The sequence below is a fragment of the Rhodotorula paludigena genome, assembly GCF_050403205.1.
Source record: "Rhodotorula paludigena JCM10292 DNA, Rt_paludigena_JCM10292v1_ctg4, whole genome shotgun sequence".
NCBI lineage: Eukaryota > Fungi > Basidiomycota > Microbotryomycetes > Sporidiobolales > Sporidiobolaceae > Rhodotorula > Rhodotorula paludigena.
Window position 1 is genome coordinate 104,574 of NW_027481454.1, and position 27,706 is coordinate 132,279.

Here is a 27,706-nt window from a genome sequence, read left to right on the forward strand (position 1 = left end):
GACGGCAGCCTGGCGATATCCGAGCTGCACAAGGTTGTGTGGCTTGGGAAGCTTGTCGAGAGAGTGCTCCGTGTCCGAATGACCTGCTCTTTGCCTTTCAAGACGCTGATAGAACGTAGCGAGTAAGCAAAGGAGCTCACAGAGGTGGTCGAGCGGCGTGGAAGCGCACCCGATCCAGCCCCAGCGCAACCCAGACATTCCTCAAGAACCGCCCTTGAGTAGGCTGACTTGCCTGCATACGTGAGGAACCCTGCCAGCTAGAGCGCTCCCGCACGTACGGCAACGGCAACGGCGCGGCTATCGAGGAAGTATCGAAGCGAGCAATACGACTCACCTCCGCTTCGTAGATCCGCGTGTCCACCACAACGGTCTCCTTACGCGGATGCCACACGACGTCCTCTACGAGCGCGGCCCACCCGAGCAGGAGCAACTGGTCTCCGCGCCGGACTCGCTTCCACCAGGCGAGGTTCAGGCGACGCTGAAGAAGTCCGTTCCGCGCCTCTCGCAGAGTCCGCCTGTGCTCGGAGAGGCGCAAAGCCTCGTCTGCGCTCTTTGCGCGCCGTATAAGATTCACGAGTCGCACGAGTTGTCGGCGGATGGCGGAGAGCAGGCAGGTGTGAAGCTTGGCGAGAGCCTCCCTGTCCTCGACGTCCGCCATTCCCGTCGTGAGGCACGGCAGGCGAGAACGGGAAGCAGACACAGCAAGAGAAGCCACAGATCCGAGAGACGATCTCGAGCAAGGAGACGATGCGGACATGCCGTTCGCTCCTGTCTGTCGAAGCGGAGGGACGGCAACGGGAGAGACCGAGCTCCGTGGAGCTGAAAGTCCACCTCGCGCGCAGACTGCCACGGAGAACGACGCCAGGTCGAAAAGACCCCCAGCCCTGAGACCAGAGACAGCCAGGCGAAAGTGCAGACTACGTCCGAGAGAACCCCACAAGCGGTACGGACTGGAGCAGGTGGAGCCGCGCCAAAGCCGCGTAGTTGAGCACGAAACCCGAACCTCATACTCCGATCCGTCACTCGCCGCCCTCGCAGGCCACTGCTGAAATCTGTATGCACACGGAAGGAGGTCCGAAAACGTCTCCACCCAAATTCTATCTACCTGCGCACCTGCGCGCCACGGGGCCCAGGTCGCTCACGCCTTTCCCGTGAGCTGCAGCCCCTGCCGCCTGAGCTTGGCCTGCGCCTTGTCCTCCTCCGCGGCCGACGCCTCTTCCTGGATCGCGCGGCGCTCGGCGCGGTCGCGTTGCTGTCAGGTGGTGGTACGAGGTCAGCGGGGCGAGAACGGGAAAGGAAGGGAAGGGGGAAAAAGGGCGACGGACCAGCTCGGCGACGAATTCGGTACCCTGCGAGAACGACGCGACGCGACTCGATCAGCGGTCGCGCTCTCGACGCCACCGAAAGGTAGAGGGAGGAGAAGAAGAAGGGAAGGGACGCACCCAGTGCGCGGCCGTGTACTGCGACACGTACCGGTACAGCTTGCGGTGGTTGTCCTCGCGCTCGTCGGCGGGCATCGTCAGCGCCTGGTGGATCGCCTCGCCCGTCTCGGCCGTGTTCCACGGGTTGACAATCAGCGAGCCGTTGAGCGAGTGGGCTGCGGGCGCGCGCGGGAGTCAGCGGAGGAGGGAGGAAGGAGACGAGGGTAGAGGGCGTGAGACGCACCGGCACCGGCAAACTCGGAGAGGATGAGAACGCCGTGGCTGTCGCGCTGGCAGGCGATGTACTCGTACGCGACCTGTCGGGCGTCGAGCGGCGATCAGTATCCTTCCCACAGCCGAACAGCCCAACGAGGGGAACGGAGCGCACGAGGTTCATGCCGTCGCGGGTCGACGTGATCAAGCACGCGTCCGAGACGGTGTAGAGCGCCGTCAGCTCGGAGAAGGGGACCGAGCGGTGCATGAAGTGGATCGGCATCCAGTCGACCGTGCCAAAGCGGCCGTTGATCCTCCCGACGAGCTCGTTGACCATGGCGCGCAAGTTCTGGTACTCCTCGACGTCCTGCCGCGAGGGCACCGCAACCTGCACGAGGACGCACTTGCCGATCCACTCGGGGTGCTCCTCGAGAAAGACCTCCATCGCGTGGAGCTTTTGCGGGACGCCCTTGATGTAGTCGAGGCGGTCGACGCCGACGATGAGTTTGACGCCCTCGAAGCGGCGGCGGAGCGCCGCGATGCGCTGCTGCACCTGATCCTGCGCGAGCGACTCGAGGAACTGGCTCGGCTCGATCCCGATCGGGTACGTCCCGACGGTCGCGTGGCGCCCGACGAGCTCGATCCGGTTCGGCGTGCAGCGCAGGTTGAGCAGGCGCGAGCACGAAGAGAGGAAATGCCGCGCATAGTCGTACGTGTGGAACCCGATCAAGTCGCAGTTGAGGATGCCGAGGAGGATCTCGCGGCGGACGGGGAGCGTGCTGTGGGTGCGGCCAGTCGTCAGTCTCGGAGGGGTTCTCGGCGCAGAGGGTCCAAATGCGCGCACCGGAAGACCTCGGAGCTGGGGAAGGGCGTGTGGAGGAAGAAGCCAATCTGGACGTCGCCGACAAACTCCTTGCCGTGGCTCCCGTTGATGCCGGCGGGCGCGACCGAGTTGGGCTTGGTCGCAAAGTCCGAGCTGAGGTTGAGGCCGTCAAACATGGCCTCGACGTCGCGCTGGCCGTTCTCGCCCATCGTGCCCGGGTCGCGCCCGAGGAGGTCGCGCAAGTAGACGGGGACGAGGCAGAGGTGGTAGTCTGCGCGGAAGCGTGCACTCGTCAGTACTCGCGCTTTTTGCGACGCTCAGGGGACGGTGTTGACGCACCCTGGACCCAGACAATGTCGCCCGAGTTGACCTCTTTCTGAATGGCCTCGGCAAAGAGGAGGTTGGCCTGGCGGTACGCGAGCCAGTCGGTCTCGTCGAACTGGATCTCGCCGGGGTGGTCTGCTCGGTACTCGCTCGTCAGTGCACTGGTGTATGAGAGAGTGGGAGTGCAATCAGGGCGCACAGTGGAAGAAGGGCCAGAGGATCGAGTTGGAGAAGCCGTTGTAGTAGCGTTCTGCGACCTCGGCCGAGAGGTAGACGGGGATGCACGAGAATTCGGTCTGGAGCTTTTTGGTGATGAAGTCGCGGTCGATCTCGGGGACGTCAAAGCCTGCACAGTGCGAGAGGGAGTGAGCGAGAGCGTGGGATGGCTTCCGCGCGCGGGACCTTCGCACCTGGCCAGCCGATCCACTGCGGGTTGCGGAGCGAGCGTGAGCGCTGGCGGGACACGGCGGTGGAGAGAACGAGAAGGGACGCACGACAAAGTCCATCTTCTTCTTGCAGCCCGAGAGGGCGGAGGCGAGGCCGCCGCTACTGACGGAGAAGCGGTATCCGCCCTCTGCGGATTTGTCGGCGGTGACGCTGACGGGGAGGCGGTTTGCGACGACGATGAGCTGGCCGCCCTGGCTGCTGAGCCTCGAGGTGTGGAAGGCCTCGGTGTCGGACGAGGTCGAGCGCTGCCGGGAGAGCTTGCTGGGGCTGGCCATGACGGGCGCCGGTTCGGGTCGGGGCGGGGGTGAGGAGCAGGAGGTGCGGGTCCCAAGCACTGGAGCAGGCAGTGCACAGAGCGAGAGCGCGCAGGAGCGAGAACGAGGGCGAGCGAAGGCGGACGAAGCGAGCGCGCACGAGGGCCAAGTTGGCGGTGACGCAGACGCGCAGTTCGCACGCACTCGCACCCGCGCGGGGAGAGTGGCAGAAGCTAGCATCCAAGTACTCAGTGTGTCACACTGCCCCGATCACGGCAAGTGCGCGCCTGCGAGGGGTCGCCGGTGCGCGTGTCTCTGTCTCTCTCGCTCGCTTGCACCGCGTCTCGAGGCAGCCGACACCGTCGACTCGGCCCACGCACGCGCAAATGTCGTCGGGACTGCACGAACGCGACAATGGCGAGTCTGCACGCATCCCCACTCCCACCCCTTACGCGCTCACCCCGCTCACCTCGCCCTCGTCTCCCCACCTCGCGTGCAGGCGTCTCGTTCCTCCTCCTCATCTCGCGACAGGGCAAGGTCCGCCTCGCAAAGTGGTTCACCACCCTCTCGACCCGCGCAAAGTGTCGGTCCCGCTCCCTCTCTCCCTTGCGCTGTCACCCGCTCACCTCCTCTCCTGCGTCCTCATCAGCCAAGATCGTAAAGGACGTCACCCAGCTCGTCCTCGCGCGCCGCACGCGCATGTGCAACTTCCTCGAGTACAAGGGTGCGCCCCCGCTCCCTCCCAGTGCGCGCGTCAAAGTGCTGACTGTTGTTGCACGCGGCGCAGACTCGAAGATCGTGTACCGCCGCTACGCCAGCCTCTTCTTCGTCACCGGCATCGGCCAGCAGGACAACGAGCTCATCACCCTCGAGCTCATCCACCGGTGCGGCCACTCCCTCCCTCTATCCCTTCCTCCTGCATGACGACTCACTCGCGACTGCCGCGCGCAGCTACGTCGAAGTGCTCGACCGCTACTTTGGCAACGTCTGCGAGCTCGACCTGTGCGTCGTCGTACTCCCCCTTCGCACCATTCCGCCCTCTCTGACCGCATCCTCCGCGCAGCATCTTCAACTACCAAAAAGCCTACTCGGTCCGTCCCCTCCCGCTCCCCCCTCTCTGCTCCTCCACTCTCTACCTTCCCGCTGACCTCGCAATCGACCGCACGCAGATCCTCGACGAGCTCATCATAGCGGGCGAGATGCAAGAGTCGAGCAAGAAATCCGTCCTGCGCGCCGTCGGCCAGGCAGACGCCATCGAGGAGCAGGAGGCGAGCGAGGACCCGCTCACCCGCCTCGGCCGGCCCTGAACCGCGCGCGCGAGTGGTACGCGAGGGGGCAGGTTCATAACCCCGGACCATCGAGTCGCGCCCGAGGGGAGGGGCGGGCGGGCTCGGTGTCTTTCTCTTCATTTCTCCTGTTTCATTGTCGTGCCCCACTTCCTGTATTTGTACCACCAGGCATCCGCTCACGCGTTCCGGCTGTCCGAGAGAGGCGCTCTTCGCGCGCGTTTGCCTCCCACCCAACTGCGCGGGTCTCCGAACCCGTTTGCGTCGCGGTACAGATGCCTCGTGAGAGCGACATAGCTCGAGACTCGCGCGAGGAGGCACAGCACGTACAGGCGGGGCCGACGAGGTCGACGCGCCGTAAACACAGCGAGATCCCTAACACAGAGTGAGAGACAAGGCAAACGTCGCATAATTAGTACTGCAAGCTGATGCACGCCCGCGCTCCCTCCTCCGCAAGAGCGCCCATTATTACCCCTCTCTCCCGCGCGCGCCTTCGCCGCGCGCCCCTCTCACTGCGCCTTCCGCCTGAGCTCCTCCTCCTCTGCGCGGTCCTCCTCCTCCTCGCGCACGTCGCTCGCCTTGATGCCGCGGACGATGCGCACGAGGATGCGCCAGATGAGGTACGACCAGAAGGCGTTGACGAGCTGGAGCGCGAGGATCGGCGCAAAGATCTGGTACCTGTTCCGTCGTCGCGTTCTCCTCCACCGTCAGCCCTTCTTTCTCCTCCTCATCTTGCAAGGGAGAGAGGGGGAGGGAGGGGAGGGGACGCACTTCATCCAGCTCGGGATCGCGCCCGTCCCGAACCCGTAAAAGAGCCACCACCCCTTGTGGCCCAGCGGCTCCGAGGTCCAGCTGCGCATCGCCGCCGGGATCAGGTCGTACTCGTGCCAGACGGACCACAGGATCTTGAGGTTCAGGTAGTGCCGCATGTAGCTGCGCGCAACGAGCAGCCGAGTGAGCCGGGTGCGACACGAACGGGGCGGGAGGAAGCAGGGACGCACTGCCACACGGCGAGGAAGAAGACAAAGCTGACTTCGCTCGTGCGCTGCAGGTCGAGGTAGTTGAGGCACTTGGAGAACTACGAGTGTGTTTGCCCGCACGCTGGTCAGCGCTGTTCGAAGAATAAGGCAGCGGGGCAGACGCACGGCGAGGCAGATGTCGGGCAGGTCCATCGAGACAAAGACGGCCGTGCCAATCAGCGTCAGATTGATCATGTCTGCATGCGTGCGAGCAAGTCAGTGCGGCTGTTCTGAGGAGCGGAAAGCGCCAGGGCGTACAAGACCAGCCGACGAGCCAGAGAGTGACGATGTGGTGGATGACGAGCTCGACAAAGTCGGTGCGAGGCTTCTCGAGGCTGCAGCAGGTGTTGGATCAGCGTCAACGTCTGTCACGACAGCTAGACGCTAGGGAACGCACCCCATGACGAGAATAATCATCTGCTGCAGCCAATACGAGCTGCGGAAGCACTCTTCACGTCAGTCCAGGCTTCTCCTGGCCCTCACACGATGCCGAACGCACAACTGGAGGAGGTAGTAGCTCTTGAGCACGCCGTCCATACGCCTTTGTTAGCTCGAGCCGGTCAGCATCTCACGCGGAACGGAGGTAGAGCGGTGAGGAGGGGGCGCACCAGTGCGGGTAGCCGAGCCAGAAGTGCTCCGTCTGGTACCACCACGACGGCTGACGGGACATGACATACTGCACACGGGAGCAAAGGGTGAGCAGAGTGCGCGAGAGCTGCTTAAAGAGAGAGTCGGGTGCAACGCACGAGGCCAAACGCGCCCGAGGCCGAGAAGTAGACGACGGCGTAGGCCTGCTCCATGAAGCGGGTGATCTTGCCCTCTGTGCGGAGGCCGAGCTGGCTCGCGAGCGGGCGGATGAGGTACTCTGTGATGCTCTGGCGGAGGAACGAGAAGACGACAATGTAGAAGGCGAGGAAGGCGAGGTCGAGCGGGCCCTTGCCGTACCGCACGTGGTCGTCGCCCGGGATGGGCGGCAGCGCGTACGAGATGGTGACGAGCGGCGTGAGCGGGTTGCGCTGGCCCTCGGGGAGGAGGTGCTCGAGGCCCTGCCACGCCGCGAGGACGGTGCAAATGACGGCGAGCGCGCTCTTGGGCTTGACCAGCCACGCCAGCGGGCCCTTGGGCGCCGTCCATGCCGCCTTCGCCCCGCCTGCGCGCGGCTTGTTGGCGGCTGCCCCCGGACGCGACACGTCCGACCCGAGCTGCTGCAGCGCCTCTTGCGACACGCTCGTGCTCCGCTTGCGTGCACCCGTGGCCATCCTGAGCGAGTGTGCGCGCAGACAAGCGAGAGAGAGATGCAAGGCGACGAGATGAGCGAACTTTCGGCGAACGCGGCGCCTCGCTCGCGCGCGGTGCCCGACGCGCCCGACACGGCCATCTCTCGCTCGGCACAAGGTCTCCTAAGCCTGACATTGCGCACGGGCTACCGATCCATCCCAAACGCGCTCGTAAACACGGCCGTCGGCGTCTTGGGCGGTGCAGGCGACGCGACAAACCCGGGCAGGGGCGTCCTCGGGCCCTGCTTGGCGTCGACGAGCCGCTCGAGCATGAAGCTTGCCGTTCGGAAGCCAAAGTCGGAGCACACTGCACCGAAAGGAGCTGCTGTCAGTCGCGGCGCTTCAAGCGGGGCGAAGGGAGACAGCGCACCGAGGATCCCGCCGACGATGCCGGCAAGGCGCACGAGGAACTGCAAGAACGTCGTCGTCCGCTCGCGCACCGTCAGCGCCATCGGCTCGATGTCGTACTTGAAGAAGATGCCTTCACCCCGTGACCAGTCAGCGGGCGTGTGTGCGCAGCGAGAGAGGGTGACACGCACCGGGTACACCCTTGCCGTGCTCCGTCTCGCGGCTCATGTCGGTGACCGAATACTGGTTCGTATGCAACACTCGCCGTGATGCATCGATGTAGGTCGTCGACACGACGCTCAAGAAGTACTGGAAGATGTGGAAGTCTGCGTTGGGGCGGGTCAGTACCGGTCTCTCAACCGGCGAGAGACGGCGCGGACACACGTGCGGAAGTGGTCTCGCTGCGGTGGGCACAAAGGAGTCAGTGCTTGCGCGAGGGTTGCGGGGAGCTGGGAACGTACACCGAGTTGTCGAGCGGCTGCACGATGCGCGGGAAGTACGGGCCGAACGAGAGCTCGTGGATGACATGGCTCAGGTTCATAACTGTCGGCGTCGCTCAATCAGTACAGAATGAGCACAGAGTGGCGGAAGGGACGCACGAGCGTGGTCGGTGTGCTCCCAGCTCAGGTAGCCGTGTCCGAGCGTGGTCTGCGAGTGCGCTCAGGTTCAGCTGGACGCGCTCAGTCAGCCAGCATGAGATACGCACGATGTGCAGGTTCCCCGTCACCTTCTTGACATCCATTGTACCGTAGATCTGCGCCATACAAGCGGCGTCAGCTCTCGCACAGAGAGACGGGACGAACGAGCGACGCACGCGGCACGCCGGCCCGTTGTCGACGACCTTGGCCGTCTTGGCAAAGACCTTCTTGCCCCGCGAGTCGCGCAGCATCTTGCTCGCCGACTTGCCGCGCGTAGAGTGCGTGCTCTCGATCGTGCGCGCGCGGCCGACTTCGAACGTCGTCTGTTTCGCGTGCGAAGGTGAGCGTGTTTAAGGGTTGCGGAGGAGGGGTGTTGCACGCACGCCATCCTTCTTGAACTCGTCGCTGATGTGCAGGCGGTCCCCTACTGCATCTCGCACGTCGACGGTGAGGTCTGTCGAGAAAGCGTCCGAATCAGCGCATGCCACTCGGACGGCGCGAGGCAGCATTGGAAGCGCAACGCACAGTGGCACGGTGTCGCGACGGTCGCGTCAAAGTTGAGCTGGAGCTCGTGCGCGACGCCCTTGTCGACGCGGAACTCGTAGCTCGCTTCGCCCCACAGGTACGCCTTGGTCTCGCTCCACACGAGCAGCGCGACGATGCAGCCCACGAGCACCGTAAACACCCCGCCGCGGGTCGTCTTCTCGCGGTAGGTCGCGTTGGTCTGCGGGACGCGGGTCGTGAGCCGTAGACGGGCAATGGGGCGGTGAAGAGACGCACCTTCTTGAAGGCGTCAAAGGCAGCTAGCGGTGCGGGAGCAGCTACGACCGAGGCGAAGTAGCTCTCCTGGGCGGGCGCTGTCATGCTCATTGCCGGGAGAGGGGAGGTCGCGGGAGGATTGTCGGCGGAGGTGGGGAGGACGAGCAGGAGAAGCTAGCCCGGGGCGCTCTGGGCTTCGCGCGACGCCTAGCAGATGTGCGTAGCTCAGTACGTCTCCCGCGCGGATCCGGGCAGAGCGAGCGCGTGCGTCGCAGTCGAAGTGCGCCGGTCCTCGTCGTCGCGGCTTGTCCCTCCACTGCTTCCTCCACCGGCAATCTGTGCAACGCTGCTGATCGAAAATGCTCTCAAAGTGCTCGCTGGCAGCAGTTCATGCAATCCGCCGGGCCACATTGCCCTGCTTCGCTCGCCCACCTCGACCTCCTTTCTTCAACTGATGAACCAGCTGCACAGTAGACATCGCTTCCTGAGCTTCTGCGGAGCTCGGAGCTGTCCTAGGCATGTGCCACACAAATCTCGATGCATTCGTGCTCTCATTTCCTTCGGGTATGCGCGACGAAGCTGCTTGGGCCGGCTAGGCACCCTCTTCAGGTCTGCCACCGGCTGACTGGCGCATGCTGAGCTCTGGAGGCGTCATACACCGCAAAAGACACGGTTAGTTGATGAGCGATTGGAATTGACTCCGGAGACAGGCTTGTGCACATGAAGCGCTTTAAACCAACTTTAAACCCACGACTCCTCTGGCCATGGACCGGGGCTGCAAGCACGGGACGCAGGAGCACATGAGCTAGACGTCACACATCCTATTCTGCCTCATGAAGCCCTCACTGAGGCATGAAGAAAAGGAGGAGAGCCTGAAGAACAGCCGAGAACAGCGCTTCCGCGTCGGGCAAAGCAGGCCATGCCGGCGCCGCACGCAAGGTCGCTCTTTGCAGAGGATCTGCAGAGTGCATCTGCTGCACATGTGCTCACAGGATATACGCCTCGCAGCATGCGCCCCTGGCTGATATCTCGGGACGGAGCGTGCGGGCAGCCACTGCCCTATCCGCTTTGCCCGGAACTTGCCTCGTGTCTTCCACGCTTCCTGACCCCTAGTTGAGATCGCTTGCACCTGACCGCCGTCCGAGATGGAGTACAGAACTCCGCAACGAAAAGCAAAAAAGGATGCCCGAAGTGGGATTTGAACCCACGATTCCCTTCGGAAGAGGATCTCAGCAATACCCGCAGGTACAGTTCTTAAGGCCTCCGCAGTAACCAACTGTGCCATTCGGGCCGAAAATCAAATCACGTGCGCACGAATCTGCTGTGTCATTCGTTTACACGGGCATCTGCACCTAGGGCTTCGACTTGTTGAAACTCTTGCAGGGCACTGGACAGTCCAGCCTTTATGACTCGGGAGCTCGGTGGATCCGCGGATCTGATGCATAGCAGCGGCGGGGATAAGGGAAGAAGGAGCCGATTTCCGAGCAGAAGGAGCGCCGAGGACAGAACGAGGAAAAGCCACCCGGAGCATACGTAGTGGCCTCTGCTGGACCGCAAAAAGACGACGTGCCCCTGCTGCGGGCAATACCAGCAAGTGAGAGAGCAGGAAACCGTGGCCGAGACGGGACAACGCGGCGAGAGAAAGGACACAGGCCGCGAGACCGGGCTGAAACAGTAGCGAGCGAAAGCCTAGCCCAAGGACACCGCACCCGCAGCAGCACTGCCGCACCGACCTGTACCCGACGAGAACGAGGTCGGTCAACGAGCCAGACTCGACGACGGAGACGAGGCGGTCACTCTCTCGCCACCGCACCGCACGCACCAGAGCAAAGATGCAGGCGCTCAAGCTGGCACGCAAGTACCCGAGCTTCTCGCAGGAGGAGATGATGCAGCTCGTCGACCAGTTCAAGTGCGTCTCGCTCGCCCTCCCCACCTCGACCCGAGCATCCGCGCAGCGCGACGCAACGGGCGCGGGTATGCGATCGTGTGCTTGCGTGGCTACTGCACGGTCAACGGATCCCTTGCCTGGGCCGGACAGCCAGCGCAGGCATTCAGCCGCCATCGCCGCGTCATGCCGAACGAGGACAAGGGATGCGCAGCTCGCTGCGGAGGGAGCGGCAGGAGCATATGGAGGCCATCAAGGGGTCAGTGAACATGTGCGAGGCTGTCGCGCACTCGCGCGCGTTCTTGCTCGACCGGGCGACGAATGAGGCGGTGCTGCCCACCTCGCTACTTGGACCACGCACGGCAGACCCAGGCCCGTACAAGCAACACAGATGCTGACACATGGAGCACACACAGCCAGATCGACCTCGACTCGACCGGCCGTCTGCCCAAGTCGACTGTCCTCACCGCCCTCTCGACCAACGCCTCGTCCAGCTCGCCCGCAGGCAAGTACACCTACGACCAGGTCCGCGAGACGCTCAAGACCGTCTCGATCGACTCGTCCGGCCAGGTCGAGCTCGACGACTTTGTCGACCTTGTCGACAAGCTCCGCTCGGGCGCGGGAGCGACGGCAGGACAGGTCCACCGCGGCGGCGCGTTGAGTGGGCTTATGGGCGGCACGGCGCCGGCCAGCTCGGCCCAAGCGCAAAGCTCGGCTGCGCACGCGAGCGGAGGCGGAAAGGTGCTCGTCAAGGGATCGAACACCAATATCACGCACTCGATCAACGAGGATGAGCGCACCGAGTTCACGCGGCACATCAACCAGGTGCGTCGGTGCGCTCGAGTACACAATGAGTATGGCTGACGTGTCGTTGTACTGCAGGTCCTCGCAGGCGACGCCGACATCGGCGACCGCCTGCCTATCCCGACCGACACTTTCCAGATCTTTGACGAGTGCCGAGGTGTGCAGCTTCGTTGTCGCCACATGTCAAACACGGCTCACCTTTGCATGCGCAACAGACGGTCTCCTGCTCGCCAAGCTCATCAACGACTCGGTGCCCGACACGATCGACGAGCGTGTGCTTAACAAGGCGTCCAAGGCCAAGGCGCCGTCGGCCATGCCGTCGGCAAAGTCCAAGGCGACGCTCAACAATTTCCAGATGACGGAGAACAACAACCTCGTCATCACATCGGCGAAGTCGCTCGGCCTGTCGGTCGTCAATATTGGCGCCACGGACCTCAACGAGGGCCGCGAGCACCTCATCCTCGGCCTCATCTGGCAGATCATCCGCCGCGGTCTCCTCGCCAAGATCGACATCAAGCTGCATCCCGAATTGTACCGCCTCCTCGAGGACGGCGAGACGCTCGAGCAGTTCCTCCGCCTCCCGCCCGACCAGATTCTCCTCCGCTGGTTCAACTTCCACCTCAAGGCCGCCAACTGGCCTCGTCGGTTCGTTACTAATACTGGTGGCCATACGTTTTCTCAGTCTGACCCCGACGATTGAATCGTCCGTACGCAGCGTTTCCAACTTCAGCAAGGACGTGTCGGATGGCGAGAACTACACGGTCCTGCTGAACCAGCTCAAGCCGAACGAGTGCTCGCGGGCACCGCTGCAGGAGAAGGACCTGCACCAGCGCGCCGAGAAGGTGCGTTGCCCAAATCACTCGCCTTCGCGAACAAACCTCATTCTGATCGTTTCCGTCCGGCGATTCTGCAGGTCCTTCAAAATGCCGACGCGATCGGCTGCCGCAAGTACCTCACGCCCTCGTCGCTCGTCGCGGGCAACGCCAAGCTCAACCTCGCGTTCGTCGCCAACCTGTTCAACACGTGGCCCGGCCTCGAACCGCTCGAGGAGAACGAGCGCCCCGTTATTGAGGACTTTGATGCCGAGGGCGAGCGTGAGGCGCGCGTGTTCACGCTCTGGCTCAACTCGCTCGACGTCGAGCCCGGCGTGTACGACCTGTTCGAGGACCTCAAGGTGCGTTGCCCGTCCGCGCAAGCTCTCCGGCACATGACGCTGACCGCTTGAATCGCGAACACAGGACGGCCTGGTGCTGCTGCAGGCGTTCGACAAGGTCATCCCGGGTTCGGTCACCTGGCGACGAGTGGCCAAGACGCCGATGCCGCTCTCTCGCTTCAAGGCGGTCGAGAACACCAACTACTGCCTCGACCTCGCCAAGCAGAACCACATGCACATTGTCGGCATCCAGGGCGCCGACCTCGTCGACGGCCAGCGCACCCTCACGCTCGGCCTCGTGTGGCAGATGATGCGCCGCAACATCCTCAGCACGATGGCGAGCCTGTCCAAGGGCGGGCGCGAGATCTCGGACAGCGACATCGTCAAGTGGGCCAACGAGCAGGTGCAGAAGGGCGGCAAGCGCTCGACGATGCGCAGCTTCAAGGACCCGAGCCTCAAGGACGCAAAGTTCTTCCTCGACCTCCTCGAGTCGCTCAAGCCCGGATACGTCGACTACTCGCTCGTGTACGACGGGCGCACTGACGAGGAGTGCAAGGCCAACGGTGCGTCTTGGTGTTCGGACCGCTTAGCGTCAGCCGAGTAGCTGGCCTCGTCAACCGATCGAGGCCTGCTCGCGGCTTGCCAGAGATGTCACATCAACTGACGCTCTGAATCCTATCTGTGGTCAGCCAAGCTCGCCATCTCGATCGCCCGCAAGCTCGGGTGCGTCTAGCCTTCCGTGCTCTGCTTCTCCCAAAGCTCCTTCGAGCTGGGAAGCTGTGCTACGGACCATTCCTTGCTCACACACACTCTTGCTCCTACAGCTCGCTCATCTTCATCGTCCCCGAAGACATTGTCGACGTCCGCCCTCGCCTCGTCCTGACCTTCTGCGCCGCGCTCATGGCCCTCCAGGCTGGCGGCCTCTGAAAGACTCGCTCGCCCCCTCTCCCCTCGTGCTTTCTTGCGTAGTCGCTCTTGTTGTGCAAAAGGAATCGTCTACTGCGCCTGCACTGCGAGCGGGATCTGGCGGGAGAGCGCAACCTTCTCAAGTCCGTGCTGGGTCTTTCTCGTCAGGACTCGGCGCGTCGCTCGCGAGTTGAGATCGTACTGCGGAAACTGACAAACGACGACAGCTGCATGGCGTGTCTGATCGACGGGTTTGCGCCAAGAACCAACCAAGAACGAATCTCTCCTCCTGAATCGAACCGATAAGCCGAGTTTGGCCGCGCCAGGACGCTACAGCCAGTCGTCCGGGCTGCGAGCGCACAGACAGACTAGAGAGCTTATTCAGGCGAGACTAGCGAAAAACAGACCGCGACAGGGCGCGAGAGAAGCCTGCGCAATCAGGCCCACGTTCGTCCAAGAGGACGAGAGTCGGAAAGGGGGCGACGTTCAGGCAGATTCTGTGGGCGCGCTGCTCGTCCTTCTCACCCTCTTTCCACTCACTCGAGTCCAGCTGGACCTTGCTGCTGTCCTCCTGTGCAAGGAGGCGGCTTCGCCTCGCCTGCGACGATGCCAGTCTGGTCGACAATCCAGCAACGTGCTGCCCTCGACTCCCTCGGCCGCACCCCTGCCGACAGATCCAATCCTGTCCTTCCCTTTGACGTCAAGGAGGCCGCGACTCTGCTGCAACAACGTGACCCCAGGCTGCGACCACTTGCTGATCCTCGTCGAACGTGCTCCCCTCGACTCGCGAACGCCGTACTCGGTGCGAGTTCGGCTAGAGTCCGCTGCTCTCAGCTCGCAACTCCCTATTTTGCTTTCGCTTCGTTTCAACGCCCGCCATCAGCTCCCTCTGCGCACCTGCCAGCTCGTGTCTGGGGTTCGCACAAGTGATTGGCTTCGCCCTCGATTTGACGACCACCTCTCCCCCGGGTCGAGAACTCGCTGCTCTCGGCAACCGTTCGAGCTCGCGCTCCTCTCTCTTCTGCCACCCAGAGCTGTCCGCCCGTCCCGCTCTGTGCGCCAGGTCTGCGCCCGCCCGTGCTCGTCCGCCTGTCGCAGCCTTTTCAAGCCGCGACTCGGAACCCGCGCTCGCCTCTACCCCGCATTCCGACCTTTTTTCGCCGTTCGCGCGCCACACGTTCCTCGCCTCGGGACTTCCACCACCATGAGCGCCGCGCACGACAACATCGTCGAGCACGAAAAGAGCCATCCCCAGCTCGACGGCACTTCGTCGCCCGGTACCGGCTCGACCGCCGCGAGCTACGAGGGCAACCTCGACAACCTCCTCAAGGAGGCGCTGTACCCGGACGACTCGTACACCGCCGACGGGACGTACTGGGCCGACCTGCCGCGGCGAGAGCGCTATGCGTTCATCAGCAAGCAGCAGGGCGCAGAGGCCAAGCGCGAGTTTGCATGGATCTGGCAGATGTTCAAGCAGGACCCCATGCAGCCGTTCCGCACCTACTGGCGCAAGTATGTCCTCACGGGCATGGGTCTGTTCGTCGAGGGTGCGTTGGGCTCCTTTTCACGTGCTTGGCGCCGTTGTCGACGAGGAGGCAGAGCTGACCTCCCCTTTCCGCACAGGCTACGTCCTCTTCTCCATCGGTAACCTGAGCGCGCTGTTCAAGAGCGCTTGGCCGACGTGCTGGGGCTCGTACACCGACTGCAACAAGAGTGAGTCTCCAGCTCCGCCTCGGGCGAAACCACCTGTTGACCGGATCTTTCCCCTCAGACTGGGTGGACGCCGTCACCTACCTCGAGATCATCGGTATCATTGTCGGTCAGTGCGTCGTCGGCTACGAGGGCGACTGGATTGGGCGCAAGTTCGGTCTCTGCCAGGATGCCCTCATCATGCTCATCGGTTCGATCCTCCTCACCGGCGTCTGGAGCAACAACCTTAACGCCTGGGTCATCGTCTACGGCTGGAGTCTCTTCATCTACGGCATCGGCGTCGGCGGCGAGTATCCCATGACGGGCACCAAGGCGCTCGAGTCGAACGTCGAGGGCCCCACTGGCGCCCGCGACGACCGTCTGCACCGCGGGCGCAACGTCGTCGGCGCGTTCCTCATGCAGGGCTGGGGCCAGGTGTTCAACCAGTGCATCCTCCTTATCTCGCTCATGATCTTCCACTCGGGCGACACGACGCCGCCGTTCTCGCCGCGCTCGGCGCAGGCGACGTACCGCGTCCAGTTCGGCCTCGCCGTCATCGTCCACCTGTGGCTCTTCTACCACCGTCTGTACAAGGTCAACGACGCCGACACGCAGATTCAGGCCGCCAAGCGCAAGCAGAACACTAGCGGCTACGACATTCACTCGCTTCGCCTCCTCAACAGCCACTACTGGGGCCGTCTCGTCGCCACTGCCGGTATGTCATTTGCGACTGACCATTGTGGTGTTGTTTTGAAGTTGTGGGCTGACGAGGATCCCGCCCTTCACCCCTGCCCTCCGCGCCTTTCTCCTTTTCCCGCCATTCACCTTCATCAGGCGCTTGGTTCGCCAACGACGTCTTCTTCTACGGCACCAAGGTGCGTCGAACACGTTCTTGTGTCTGCGGCGCCATAGGCTGACCGCTCCTGCCGACCGCAGGTGTTCTCGTCGACCTTCATCGGCATCATCCACCCTGGCGCATCGCTGGTTGTGACCTGGGAGTACAACCTGGTACGTGCACTCGTATTCATGATTGAAGTGTTGTGCGGGCGCCGCAAGCGTGCGAGGTCTCCGGCTCGACCTGCCGAACTCGTGTGTGGATCCGCTGACCTCTCGGCTCGTCCTCTCGCAGATCAACCTCGCCGTGTCGCTCTGCGGCTACTACCTCGCCTTCCTGCTCATCGACAACAAGTTCTACGGCCGTCGCAACATGCAGCAGGTCGGCTTTGCGTTCGACTTCTTCATCTACCTCTTTGCGGCCATCGTACGTTTCGTCTCTCCTCTCTCGATTCCGGCCTACTTGGCTGACTCGCTCTATGCCTTTACAGTTTTTCAATGAGTTGCGAGTCAACGGCGCACCGATCGCCGCGTTCCAGTTCATGTACCACTTCTCGTCGTTCTGGAACCAGTTCGGGTGCGTCCCGTCGCCTTTCTTCTGCACACCTGCTCACACTGACACCAGCATAATACCGCAGACCAAATTGCGTCTCGTTCCTCGTTGCTGGCGAATGTTTCCCGGCGTCCATCCGCTCGACGGCGCGTGAGTCTTGATTTCGCGAAACCGCCTCTCGTCCTCAGCCTCGATCGTGCTCTTGCTCACCACGCTATCCATACAGACGGCTTCTCCGCTGCGTGTGGCAAGCTCGGCGCTCTCCTGCCGACTGTCGTCTTCCACTACCTTGACGACCGCAGCAAGTTCTGGTCCGTTGCACCTTTGCCTTATTTCTTTCGACTTGGTCCTGACACTGCGCCGCATAGGTTCGCCATGCCCTTTGGTGCTCTCGGCGTCTTTGTCACTGCGGTCTTCCTGCCCGACACGACCGGCCTCGACCTTCGCGAGCAGGAGCGTGCGTCGACTTTCGCTCTCCTTTCGCTCGAATTGCTGCTCACGCGAACCCTCTTTCCTACAGGCTACTGGCGTTGCGTGCGCGCGGGCCACCCGGAGCAGTACCACGGCATTGCGATCCACCCGCAGCACCTGTCGTGGTACGAGCGCGTGGTGCTCAAGCGCGACCGGTTCTACGACCCGGTGCAGGACCGGATCGACCGGATCGACGAGCTGCGCGTCATGTACGAGTCGCACCTGATTGCGCGCGAGGACGCGACGGGCGCATCGTACGACCCGGACCACAGCTTCATCTCGGCCGACGTCGAGCGCTACTTTGCGCTCGAGCAGCCCGTCGACAAGCGCGTCAAGCGGCAGATCACCAAGGAGGCGGCGATCCGCGGCGAGTTTGCCGCGAACGAAAAGGTGCACCGCTCGGCGCTCGAGGAGTCGCTCGGCGGGCGGGTTTGAGGGGTGGTCGGGCTCATGTGAGGAGCGGAAAGAGATGTGCCCGGTCGCCATCTCTCCTTTTTCTAGACCGTTTTGTTCTACATCTAGCTCCTCAGCATTGTAATCACTGTTCTAGACTCTACGGCAGCCTGGCGTCAGAAGCGAGAGACCGAGGCCGCAGCACCGCCTCGTCGTCGTCGTCGTTGCGTCGCTCTTTACACCTTTGGCTCCGTCTCCGCTCAACGTCGACAGGATGGATCCTGCCGTCGACTTTGTGCTCGTCTTCTCGGTCGACCCCGACTACAACTCGCCCGTGCGCGGCCTCGGCCACGGGCAGGACCAGGCAGTGCGGGCCAAGCGAGTCGACCAAGTCCGCGACGAGTTCTCGCGCCTCGTCGCCGTCCTGCAGGCGGCCGACCTGACAGTGACGAGCCGGCGCGGGGCCAAGGGCACGAGCACGGTCCTCGTCTTTGTCAAGGCGAGCGAGAAGCGCGTGCGCGAGGAGGCGACCCGCGAGAGGTGCGCATCATGACGTCGACCCTCCTCGCAACCGCAGCTGATGCTTTCTGAGGGGCACACAGGCTCTCCGACTGGCTCCATGGTCTCGCCAGTCCAAAGCCCAGCCCGCGCCAGCCCCGCGACTTTGCCGCAGAGCCGATCGAAGAGTCGGAGCGACTCCGCCTCGTCTACTCGATCCTCACCGTGAGCCTCGCCTGGAGCCTCGCGAGCACCTTGTAACTGCTGACAGTGAGCTCCCGCAGTCGCCGCGGACCGCGGGGGCGACGTCGGTGCGCTCGAGTGCGTCGACGGGCCTTACGTGCGGGCTTCCCGTCGCGTCGCTGCTCCCGCCGACGCCCGCCAACAAGGTCGAGTTCCCGCACCTTTACGATATGTTCCCGCCGCACAACCCGGCGTACAACAAGCTGTGGCTCCGCCGCTGGGCCAAGCTCCCGTCCAACTCGCCCTCGGTCACAGCGAGCAAGAACCCGCTCGACCTCTTGACGATCCCGCAGAGCGAGCTCGACGACCTCAAGGCTCACCTCGGCGAGCGTGTCGCCATGTACTTTGCCTTCCTCACCTACTACTTCCGCTCGCTCGTCTTCCCGTCGACGCTCGGCCTTTTCTTCTGGCTCATGGGCCTCCCCTACCACCCGCTCCTCGGCCTTGGCTTCGTCGGCTGGAGCCTCATCTTTGTCGAGTCGTGGCGCCTGCGCGAAAACGCCATCGCCGTCCAGTGGGGCACCTACCATCTCGATCGCGTCGAGGCCGACCGCCCGGGTTTCCAGGGCGACGGCCTCGAAGTCGACCCCGTCACGGGCGTCACGCGCCAGAAGTGGCGCTTCCAGCGCACCCTCACCCGCGGTCTCGCGAGCCTCCCGGCGTATTTCACGTTTGTCGGCGCGCTCGGCGCACTCGTCTCGGGCATCTACATCGTCGAGACGCTCGTCGGTGAGGTGTACGACGGGCCTGGCAAGCGCTTCTTGGTGCGCTTTTGCAGTCTCTCGAGCTAGAGATTCAGACTAACTTGACTGGCACTCCGCAGACCCTCGTCCCGACCGTCCTCTTTGTCACCCTCGTCCCACAAGTCTCGGCGCTGTGCGTGCTTTCCTGCGCTCGCTTCAAGTCGTGCCATACTGACACTCTGACACGACAGCTGGGGCTTCACGGCCACCAAACTCACCAACTTTGAAAACCACCCGCGCCAGTCCGAGTATGAGGCGTCGCTGACGGTCAAGACGTTCGCGCTGAACTTTGTCGCCGCTTACGGCAACCTGCTCCTGACGAGCTACGTCTACGTGAGTGGTCGTTGATGGCCCCGTCGGCGCACGATCTGACCCCGCATCCGTCACACAGATCCCGTTCGGCTCGTTCCTCGTCCCGCACATACTCCAGCGCCTTCCGTCCCGCCACGCCGCCGCGCTCTCAACCTCGACGTCAAAGACGCTCCAGTCCGGCTCGTTCAGCATCAACGCGTCCAAGCTGCACACGCAGCTCGTCGCCTACTCGCTCACGAACCAGATCACGGGCGCGTTCCTCGAGGTCGGCCTCCCGTACCTCAAGGCCAAGGTCCTCCCCAGGGTGCAGGAGAAGATGCACTCGTCCTCGGTGCAGGGCAAGCTGCGCGAGGTCGAGAACGACCACGAGGACGAGAAGGACTTCCTCAAGCGCATCCGCGAGGAGCAGCAGCTGCCGACGTGCGTTCGAGCTTCTCACGATCTACTCTGCTCCTCTCTGACTCAGTTTGCCCTCTCACAGCAACTACATCTTCTCCGAGTATGCCGAGATGGCGACGCAGTTTGGCTATCTCGTCCTGTTCGGTGTCATCTGGCCGCTCTCGCCCATCTGGAGTCTTGTCAACAACTTTGTGCGCCCGGTCTGCTCCGTACCCTATGTGTCGTCGCTGATCGCCGTCCACGCAGTTCGAGATCCGCTCGGACGCATTCAAGATTGCGACGCAGGCTCGCAGGCCCATCCCGAACCGCGAGGCGAGCATCGGGCCTTGGCTTGAGGTCTTCGTGCGTATTCGGTACTCTCGGAGATGAAGTCTCGAGCTGACTGCTGCTTCTGCAGGGCTTCGTCTCTTACGTTGGCGCCCTCACCACGTCGTCCCTCATCTACCTGTACCAGCCGCGCGAGACCTTCCCGGGCACCGCGGCGCAATACGTTGCCAACCTCACCGCGCACAACGTCACGCTCCCCGCCGACGGCAGCGTTCCCTACTGGACGACGCGCCTCTCTGCCGCGCAGTCCGCCTCGCTCCCTCCCGCCTCGGACGCGCCCGAGCTGCTCGGCGCGCTCCCGCCCGCGCACGGCTCGTTCCTCGCGCTCGACGCCATCAAGCGCACGCTCCTCTTTGCCGCCGTCGTCGCGCTCGCGTCGTCGCACCTGTACACGCACGCGCGCACGGGCGTCCGCTGGCTCCTGACGCGCCTCGCGTGGGACGGGAGCATCGCGCACCAGCTGTCGAAGCGGCGCGAGCTCGAGCTCAAGCGCGCGTGGCTCGACGAGCACGAGATGCGCATCCCGCCCAAGGAGATGGCGCGGAGGGCGCTCGGCTGGGCGAAGCAGAGCCCCGAGGAGGAGGGCAAGCGCGAGGGGCACGAGGGGTACAAGGTCGCCGAAGTGGGCGCGCCTGCCGACGCCGCCGCCGATGTCGAGGGCCTGCCCGACTTCTGGAAGCGCGAGGATGAGGGCAAGAGGTTGATGGAGTCGCTTGACAAGACGGACTGAGCCTACCGTTCATAATCCTTCCCTCCGTACTCCTTCGTCCTGCATTGTACATAGTCGGTTCAGTCTTGCCGTTATTGCTTCGCAATCTCCAGGGCCTTCGCGCAACCTTCTCGATCTTCTGCGCTTTCTCGCCGAATTTACGACGCGACAGTCGAGACACGCGCGCAAGCGTTGCACTCCCGACACATCAGAACAAGTCAACCACTTGATCGACCTCGCCCTCCCCATCGCGCTCTGCACCACCCTCTCCGCCACGAGCACGAGCTGGCCCGATGCCGTCCTCGCCGGACGTCGAGCCCCCGTCACCCGATGCAGACGCCACGTCAAGCTCGTCCTCGTCCGGCTCGGCGTCCTGTGCCACAGCAGCGGCTGGAGGCGGAGGCGGGGCCGTCGGCGCCGAGGACATCGAGGCAGTGGGCGCCGCAGAGCTCGAAACGGCCGCCGAGGTAGAAGCGTACGCCTCACTCGGACCGTCGCGGAACAGCTCCTCGTCCGACACGCGCTGCCTCCCAGCGGGTCCAGCGTCGCTCCCCGCCTGGCGCGCGAAAGCGGCAGCGCGACGGCGCCTGAGCCCCTCGGCGTCTGGAACCACTGCCGGCGCGTCCGGCTCCTGCTCGTCCTGCTCGGTGTTCGGCTCAACACCGATCCTCTCATGCTCCTGCGTCTCGACGCGCGCTCCCGCCCTCGCATCGGCGAGTTCCTCGGCCTGCTGCGCGCGGAGCATCGCCTGGGCCTGGACGACCAAATTCTGCTGCTGCGCGACCCTGCGCTCGGCGAGGAGCCGCTCGCGCTTCTCGAGCGCGCGGCGCCGCTTGCGCTCGACCTCGGGGCTCAGCGTCCCGAAGAAGAGCACGGCCGCGACGGCGAGGTTGCGCAGTGCGCGCCGCAGCGCCTCGCGCCGCCTCTCGGCGGTTGTGCGTGGCGGCGGCCCAGCGGGAGGGATCGGGCGGCCGGCGATGAAGCGCGGAGAGAGGCCGAGCTCGCGCGCTTCGGCGACGAGACCGACGGCGGCGATCGTGTTGAGCCAGTACTTGGGCGAGAGGCGCGACGGCGGCGTGCGTGCGCGGCGAGATGCGCGAGACGACGAGCGGTCGCGTGCGCGAGGAGCGGCTTCGGCGCCTGCAGCGGGCTGGACGGCGGCGTTGTCGTCGGCGGGCGGGGCAACCGGTCCGACGGCGCCAGGCTGGGCAGGAGCGACCGGCTGGGCTGGAGCGGGAGGAGGTTGCTGCCGGTTTCTCGCAAGGTTCCGCACGGCCCGCCTGCCCTCGCGCTCGACGCGCGCGCGGTCGCGGCGCACCTGCGCTCGACGCCGCGTCAGCGCGTACGCCTCGAACAGCGCCCACGCGACGGCGAGAGCAGTCAGGATGTAGCGCTTGGTCGGCGAGGCGTGGCGAGCAAAGATCCAGCAGAGGAACGTGAGCTTGAGGACTATGCCGATGAGCGGGAGGAGGATCGACGCGATGGCGTCGAGGTTGATTATGACCGAGAGCGTCGCTCGGCGACGACCTGGCCCACCGGGCACGCCATTCGGTAGCGCGCCACCAGGAAGATGCGGCGCTGCGCCGGCGCCTCCTAGGCCCGCTGCGGCTGCCAGACCGGCCGCAGCGCCCGCTCCTCCGCCCGTGCGGAGAGCCCTCTGCACCGCCGGGTGCTGCAGGTTGCGACCATGGGCGACCGCCGGAGCGTTGGGCTGGAGCGTGACCAAGAGCTGGAGCATTGTCGTGAGGTGCTGCTGAACGCAACGGGCGCGCTCGAGCTTCTCGACAGACGCGAGAGGCGGGCGCTTGTGCGAGTGCTCGAGTAGCGCCGCGGGCGTGTGGAGGAGGTAGGGCAAGCCACTGTGCGAAGAGCAAGGCCGACTGTCATCAGCACTCCTGCGATAGAGCCGCAAGGCACGAGGCGAGTGTGACGCGATAGAAAACGCACGCAATCTCGACGACCTGGAACTCGTCCGCCTTCTTCTGCCCAGGCGCCTCAGCCCCCTCGTCGTACCGCTTGGCAATCTCGGCAACCCTCTCCTCGACCCTCTCCCAAACGCCGACTCCAAGCATCAGCTCCTCGACCTCCTCCAGGTCCTCGAGTTCGTCCTTCTCCGCCTGTTGCTGAGATCCGCCAAGCGACCTCGCGACCGCCCCCTCGCGCTGCGCGACGAGCGCAGCATAGTGCGCGAGTGCCTTCTGCAGGTTGAGGAGCAAGAGGGCGCGCTGCAGCGGGACGAGGCGCTGCAGGTGCGAGAGGTACGTCGCGTACGGGCCGGCGGCGCCCGGGCTCGGCTGAGCCGGCGGCGCGGGCGCGGGTGCGGGTGCGGGTGCGGAGGCGGAGGAGGGAGGGGCCGAGAGTCGGGCGTGGGGAGCGGTCGGGCTGAACGCGTAGCGGCCGAGGGGCGGCCCGGACTCGGAGGGCTGCGCCGCTGCTGGCGGTTGTAAAGGGGGCGACGCGGATTGCTCCTCTGCAGGAGGGGCGAGAGACGCGATGGGTGGCACGTCCTCGACTGTAGGCGTATCGAGCGCGGCGGGATCGTACTCGGAGTCACCGCTCGCCGAGGGAAGCGGCAGCGGAAGCGAGGACGGCGCAGTCGGGACGGAGAGACCCGCCGGCGCTGGAGGGACCACAGCGGGAGACACTGACGGAGGAGTCGAGGCAAAGGGAGTGGACCAGGCGGAAGGGCGGACAATGATGTGCAGGACGAGGTCAGGGGGAGGAGTCGACTGCGAGGGAGTGTGTGAGCGATGATCGCCAACTTTTTCCCCGTCGGCAAAGGGGTGCCCAGACCTGAACATGTCTGCACAGTTTCCGCGTCCATCCCGAATAGCGCAAGGACCGTCATCGGGAGGCTCACCTTGAGTTCCTCGTCAAAGACGTCCGCAAGCAGCTCTGCATCGCGGCAGACCCTCCCGCCCTTGATGACCATGACGCCGTCCTCCCTCGGGCGCCCGTCCCACTCGCTCGCGAGGCGCTGCTTGAGCTGCGCGACGGTCGCCGTGCGGTCGAGCGAGAGGGTCGAGTGGTGCGGCGAGGGGAGGACCGGGTGCGACGCGAGGCGCAGGGTCACATGCAGTACGTCTGTAAAGCCGCTCGAGGGCCCGGCTTGTGCCATTCCTGCTGCTGCTCGGCTGCAACGGACTGGAGAAGGGACGAGGTGGGGCGGCGACGTGGATGACGCGCTGGGCTCGTGCGGCAGCGTGCAGGCAGGGTCGATTCGCTCACAGGCTCAGCCAGAGTCTGGGCGAGCTCACAGGATCGCTTCGGGCGAGAGGGCGAGCGAGGGAAGAAGCAGAGAGCTGCGAGCGGACCGAGGCGCAAAGAGGTCGAAGCGTCGGCTATTCTGCCATGCGCTCTCGAGACTCTGCGTGAATACAAAACAGACTACCGCAAGCACGGCGATGCAGAGCGGCAGGCCGCCGAGCGAGATGCTGCCGCGATCCACTCAGCTCTCCTTCACGCTCCTTCGGATGCAACTCGTCGCAGACGTAAAAACCGACTTCCTTGCACAGCCTCCGACTTCCGCTCGGCTCCCGCATACACCGTCTACCGTCGTCCGCAATCGGGGCGGGAAAGAGTGGGGATATAGAGATGATACGAGAGCCGGGCAGCGGGCGGGGATGGCAGGAGCGCTTATGCCGAGGCCTTGGCGCTGTTTGCATCGCAAAGTCAGTATCGCAATCGAGCAGTGGCACGGGAGGAACAGCGAGAACGGACATCTGGAAAGCCCTGTGGACGGTGGGATAGCAGAGTCCGGGCAGCGGGGGACGAAAGACAAGACGTCGTCAGTGCTGAGTGTTCAATTGCCTCGCGGCACAGCCCGAGGAATGCCAGGAATGCGATACAGCGCAGGAAGGGAGCGTACGAGGCCTGCAGGGTGAGAGGAGGCGTTGTCAGCGCGAGTGCTGTCTCGAAAGGGTTGAACGGGGCGAACGCACAACGAACGGGATGCTGAAGCCGCCGCCGAAAAATGCTAGCATATACAGCGCAAGCTTGGTACCGTTCGTCTGGTCTGTAGGAGCGAGTAGCGGGTGAGCTGGGAGGTCTGAGAGGGAGGGAGAGGCAGGGAAGGCCGAGTGCCGGCTTCCAGCCCGCGAGAGGGACGAACCAAAGGGCGTGGTGTTGTTGATGACGTCTGCAAGCCCCCAAGCGTCAGTACGAGCGTCCAGAGCGCGGTGAGGGCGGTGCCCGGACTCCGATGAGGAGGGGGCGAGGGGACGGGGCGGCGCGCGACTGACTGTCAACGTGGAACGCGCGGGCCTGGGCCGGGGCGCGGCGCGCGGCGGTGCGGGCGAGGACGAGCGACGAGCGGGCAAACATGGCGACTGCGGGCGGAGCGAAGGACGGCAAAGGCGCGAAAACGAGCGGCGAATCGCAGAGGACGACCTCGACCTCCGGCACTCGACTTGCGCGCACCTGTGACACGCAGAGGGACACTAGGAAGATCCTCATAGGTACTGCTGGACTTTCCGCGAAACCCGCCGAGCTCCGCGCCACTCCCTGCTCCTGTCTCCCTTCCTCTCCCGCTTCTGCCCATCCACCGCCGCGGAAGCAGACATTCTATATTGCTGTGTATTCTGCTCATGCTTATGCTGCTGCGAATGCCGTGCTGCGCCCCCTGCGCAGCCCTCTCACCCCTGTCTCGCACCCGCCCCTCCTCCCATCCCGACCCCCCTCTCCCGCTCGCTCGTGTTGCTCCTCTTCCTCCCGCCGCCCTCGCCTCCCTCCGCGCCCTCCGCTCCACCCCTCCCACCTCCGACGCCACCCAGAGCCGCCAGCGGGTCGAGCCACTTCCTCGCCCCGCGCAGCGGCGACCGCGCGCTCGCTTCTGCCGCATGGGCCGACGCCGACGCCGGCGCGGGCGGGTACGCCTCGCGCTCGTGTGCCGAGCCCGGCGCGCCGTGAGCGACGGGCGAACCTGGCGGGACGGGGCCGCCGATCGCCGGGCTCTGGTGCACCGTCCGCGGCGCGGCAGTCGGGACGGCGGCGTACCCGTCGCTGCTCGTGGTCGCGGCATTTGGGTGCGGGATCGTGAGGGCGCGGATGCCGAGGTACGAGCAGAAGGCAGAGAGGACGGCTTGCGTCGCGAGCGCGTACGAAAGGAGCGAGAAGGCGAGCGTGAGATGGAGGTACAGGATCTCGAGGATGGCGGGGCTGCAAGGAGTGGAGTGGTCAGGGTCGACCTCGAGACTCGGATGCGTACGAAAGGACCCGCGGATGAAGGTAGGGAAGGTTGAGCATGACGGCGGGGAATGCCAGAGGTGCGAGCAGCGCCCACGAGTAAGGGAAGAGGCCCTTTGTGAGTTGCGCCAGAATGACCTTCGACGTCATCTGACCGTACAGCAGGCCTGGACGTCAAGGTCTAGTGAGTACGCATTGACGAGCACAACCTGGAAAGGGAGGTCCACGCACAAACGATGAGGAAGAACTCGACCTGCCGGTCCTCGCGCATGATCACGCTCCGCGGGCTCAGTGCCCACAGCGAGCTGAGCAAGCAAAAGATGGCCATCGGCAGCAGCTGGCGGTACGCCTCGGCCGGCTGCGTCGTGTTGACGCCCGAAGGCGGTCGCGTGGTCAGGGGCCGTCGGCGCGGCGGGGCGAGGTGGTTGTAGACGTTGTGGAGACTGCGAAGACGAGCGACGCGTGTTCGAGTCAGCGCGACGCTGTGTCGAAAGCCCGTGCGAGACAAACGCGGGCAGACTTCTGGCTCACCAAGGCGGAAGGTGGACGGCCAGGAAGGCGACCGTCAAGAAGAGCATGACGAGCCGGTTGACGCGCCACGTCGACGGAAGGAACCAGACGTTCCCGATGGCTTCCCCGGTGGGAAGGGACCACCAGCTGGAACCTGCGGGCACATTTTGATGAGCTGGATAAGTCGAATGAGGCGGAAGGTAAAGACGCCGTACCTTGTACCGCAGTCCACGAAAGAAGCGCCACAGCAATCAAGATACCTTCGACAGGTCTGCGACGACATTGATCGATCGGGTGAGCATTTCCCTTTCTCAACTCATCGGAAGAGACCAAACGCTCGTGGCGCCTGCGGACCCAAGAGAAGAAGCTGAAGCGCACCCGTTGATGTAGCCGAGATACAGCGTCCCCGTGTGGTATTCTTCCCATGTCGACAGGAAGAACGAAGCGCATGGCAGCACGACGCAGAGGGTGAGAAGCGGCGGCGACGAGCCGAGACCCATTGCGCCGGCCTGAATGAGGGCGCTCAGCGTCGCTGCAGGAGGCGAAAGACCTCAGCTCGGGATAACTGGGGGAGGGGAGGTCGCAAAGAAGGGAGCGTACTGTTAAGCGCATCGCAGCCGTGGTCGAAGAGCTCGCCCATGGGCGACGACGTCCCCGTTTTCCTCGCCTGCTTGCCATCGAGCACGTCCATGGTCTGCGTTTGCAGGTAAGCTTCGCGAGTCGAAAAGGGCGGCAGGGGAGGAGGACTCGCTTGGTAGAAGAACAACCCGGCCGCGCACAGCGCCCACACCCACCCGTGCTCGCTCCCTTCAAGTCCAGGCGACACGGCCGCAACCGTGATAAAGTTGACGACGACGGCGCTGAAGCCGATGAGCGTCACGGCGTTGGGTGCGAGCCAGGAAGGGAGGTATTCGGCGGCGAAGGTCCAGTAGTGCCGCAGGATGTACCGCGAGATGAGCGACTTGTCGACCGCCGAGTAGCGGTACTCGCTGTAGGTACGACCGAGCAAGAAACAGGCCGTACGAGGGATTAGAAGCGACGTCGTTAGCTCGGCACTGGCAACGGAGAGATGAAGGTGCGAGCGCACTCTAGCCGCCGCAAGTGGCCCAGGTCAAGGTAATGCCGCACTCCTGGCATCCTGTACAGCCCCTGCGCACCCTACCGAGCCTGCCGTGCGAGGTTGGCAAGTGAGCGGATGCCGAACCGCGAGAATCCTCGGACAAGGTGAGACGCGTCGGCGTCGCGTCTTTCGCGCTTTCAAGAGATGCAAGGTGACGGACATTC

At 64.3% G+C, this 27,706-nt stretch overlaps 10 protein-coding genes across 10 annotated transcripts; 4 read left to right on the forward strand and 6 right to left on the reverse strand.

Annotated features, from left to right (window-relative positions):
• Positions 1–1,138: 1,138 nt before the first annotated feature.
• Positions 1,139–3,503, reverse strand: TPS1 (alpha,alpha-trehalose-phosphate synthase (UDP-forming) TPS1; the record flags this gene model as incomplete). The annotated part of the gene is made up of 10 exons (XM_076646259.1): positions 1,139–1,252; positions 1,326–1,349; positions 1,443–1,597; positions 1,666–1,738; positions 1,810–2,413; positions 2,479–2,728; positions 2,797–2,916; positions 2,981–3,127; positions 3,192–3,207; positions 3,276–3,503. 10 exons carry the CDS (start codon positions 3,501–3,503, stop codon positions 1,139–1,141), a joined length of 1,731 nt encoding a protein of 576 aa, XP_076508015.1.
• A 365-nt stretch (positions 3,504–3,868) lies between these two features.
• On the forward strand, positions 3,869–4,789 carry APS1 (Aps1p; the record flags this gene model as incomplete). Its single annotated transcript, XM_076646260.1, has 7 exons — positions 3,869–3,899; positions 3,982–4,065; positions 4,132–4,206; positions 4,270–4,366; positions 4,434–4,484; positions 4,546–4,573; positions 4,652–4,789. 7 exons carry the CDS (start codon positions 3,869–3,871, stop codon positions 4,787–4,789), a joined length of 504 nt encoding a protein of 167 aa, XP_076508016.1.
• A 488-nt stretch (positions 4,790–5,277) lies between these two features.
• Positions 5,278–7,046, reverse strand: JCM10292_004725 (uncharacterized protein; the record flags this gene model as incomplete). Its single annotated transcript, XM_076646261.1, has 9 exons — positions 5,278–5,446; positions 5,540–5,701; positions 5,770–5,846; positions 5,914–5,984; positions 6,046–6,122; positions 6,185–6,223; positions 6,287–6,328; positions 6,396–6,463; positions 6,534–7,046. The coding sequence occupies 9 exons, from the start codon at positions 7,044–7,046 to the stop codon at positions 5,278–5,280; spliced, it is 1,218 nt and encodes a 405-aa protein (XP_076508017.1).
• Positions 7,047–7,210: 164 nt separating this feature from the next.
• ERV41 (Erv41p) lies at positions 7,211–8,920 on the reverse strand (the record flags this gene model as incomplete). Its single annotated transcript, XM_076646262.1, has 11 exons — positions 7,211–7,371; positions 7,435–7,545; positions 7,604–7,738; positions 7,797–7,813; positions 7,874–7,955; positions 8,012–8,060; positions 8,119–8,166; positions 8,227–8,373; positions 8,434–8,504; positions 8,576–8,774; positions 8,831–8,920. 11 exons carry the CDS (start codon positions 8,918–8,920, stop codon positions 7,211–7,213), a joined length of 1,110 nt encoding a protein of 369 aa, XP_076508018.1.
• Positions 8,921–10,641: 1,721 nt separating this feature from the next.
• SAC6 (fimbrin) lies at positions 10,642–13,578 on the forward strand (the record flags this gene model as incomplete). Its single annotated transcript, XM_076646263.1, has 9 exons — positions 10,642–10,718; positions 11,111–11,519; positions 11,577–11,655; positions 11,714–12,143; positions 12,214–12,340; positions 12,412–12,672; positions 12,737–13,214; positions 13,341–13,374; positions 13,476–13,578. 9 exons carry the CDS (start codon positions 10,642–10,644, stop codon positions 13,576–13,578), a joined length of 1,998 nt encoding a protein of 665 aa, XP_076508019.1.
• Positions 13,579–14,761: 1,183 nt separating this feature from the next.
• Positions 14,762–17,539, forward strand: JCM10292_004728 (uncharacterized protein; the record flags this gene model as incomplete). Its single annotated transcript, XM_076646264.1, has 11 exons — positions 14,762–15,104; positions 15,181–15,270; positions 15,329–15,961; positions 16,081–16,121; positions 16,183–16,254; positions 16,376–16,507; positions 16,572–16,657; positions 16,719–16,783; positions 16,860–16,944; positions 17,002–17,090; positions 17,154–17,539. 11 exons carry the CDS (start codon positions 14,762–14,764, stop codon positions 17,537–17,539), a joined length of 2,022 nt encoding a protein of 673 aa, XP_076508020.1.
• Positions 17,540–17,771: 232 nt separating this feature from the next.
• IST2 (Ist2p) lies at positions 17,772–20,749 on the forward strand (the record flags this gene model as incomplete). The annotated part of the gene is made up of 9 exons (XM_076646265.1): positions 17,772–18,037; positions 18,100–18,220; positions 18,280–19,002; positions 19,062–19,114; positions 19,173–19,314; positions 19,373–19,713; positions 19,775–19,883; positions 19,939–20,034; positions 20,090–20,749. The coding sequence occupies 9 exons, from the start codon at positions 17,772–17,774 to the stop codon at positions 20,747–20,749; spliced, it is 2,511 nt and encodes an 836-aa protein (XP_076508021.1).
• A 187-nt stretch (positions 20,750–20,936) lies between these two features.
• On the reverse strand, positions 20,937–23,846 carry JCM10292_004730 (uncharacterized protein; the record flags this gene model as incomplete). Its single annotated transcript, XM_076646266.1, has 3 exons — positions 20,937–22,587; positions 22,676–23,457; positions 23,589–23,846. The coding sequence occupies 3 exons, from the start codon at positions 23,844–23,846 to the stop codon at positions 20,937–20,939; spliced, it is 2,691 nt and encodes an 896-aa protein (XP_076508022.1).
• Positions 23,847–24,364: 518 nt separating this feature from the next.
• Positions 24,365–25,051, reverse strand: JCM10292_004731 (uncharacterized protein; the record flags this gene model as incomplete). The annotated part of the gene is made up of 5 exons (XM_076646267.1): positions 24,365–24,383; positions 24,597–24,601; positions 24,670–24,743; positions 24,840–24,866; positions 24,970–25,051. The coding sequence occupies 5 exons, from the start codon at positions 25,049–25,051 to the stop codon at positions 24,365–24,367; spliced, it is 207 nt and encodes a 68-aa protein (XP_076508023.1).
• Positions 25,052–25,362: 311 nt separating this feature from the next.
• On the reverse strand, positions 25,363–27,559 carry JCM10292_004732 (uncharacterized protein; the record flags this gene model as incomplete). Its single annotated transcript, XM_076646268.1, has 9 exons — positions 25,363–25,885; positions 25,935–26,079; positions 26,144–26,355; positions 26,444–26,576; positions 26,638–26,693; positions 26,801–26,954; positions 27,023–27,116; positions 27,174–27,411; positions 27,510–27,559. 9 exons carry the CDS (start codon positions 27,557–27,559, stop codon positions 25,363–25,365), a joined length of 1,605 nt encoding a protein of 534 aa, XP_076508024.1.
• Between the last annotated feature and the right edge of the window lie 147 nt (positions 27,560–27,706).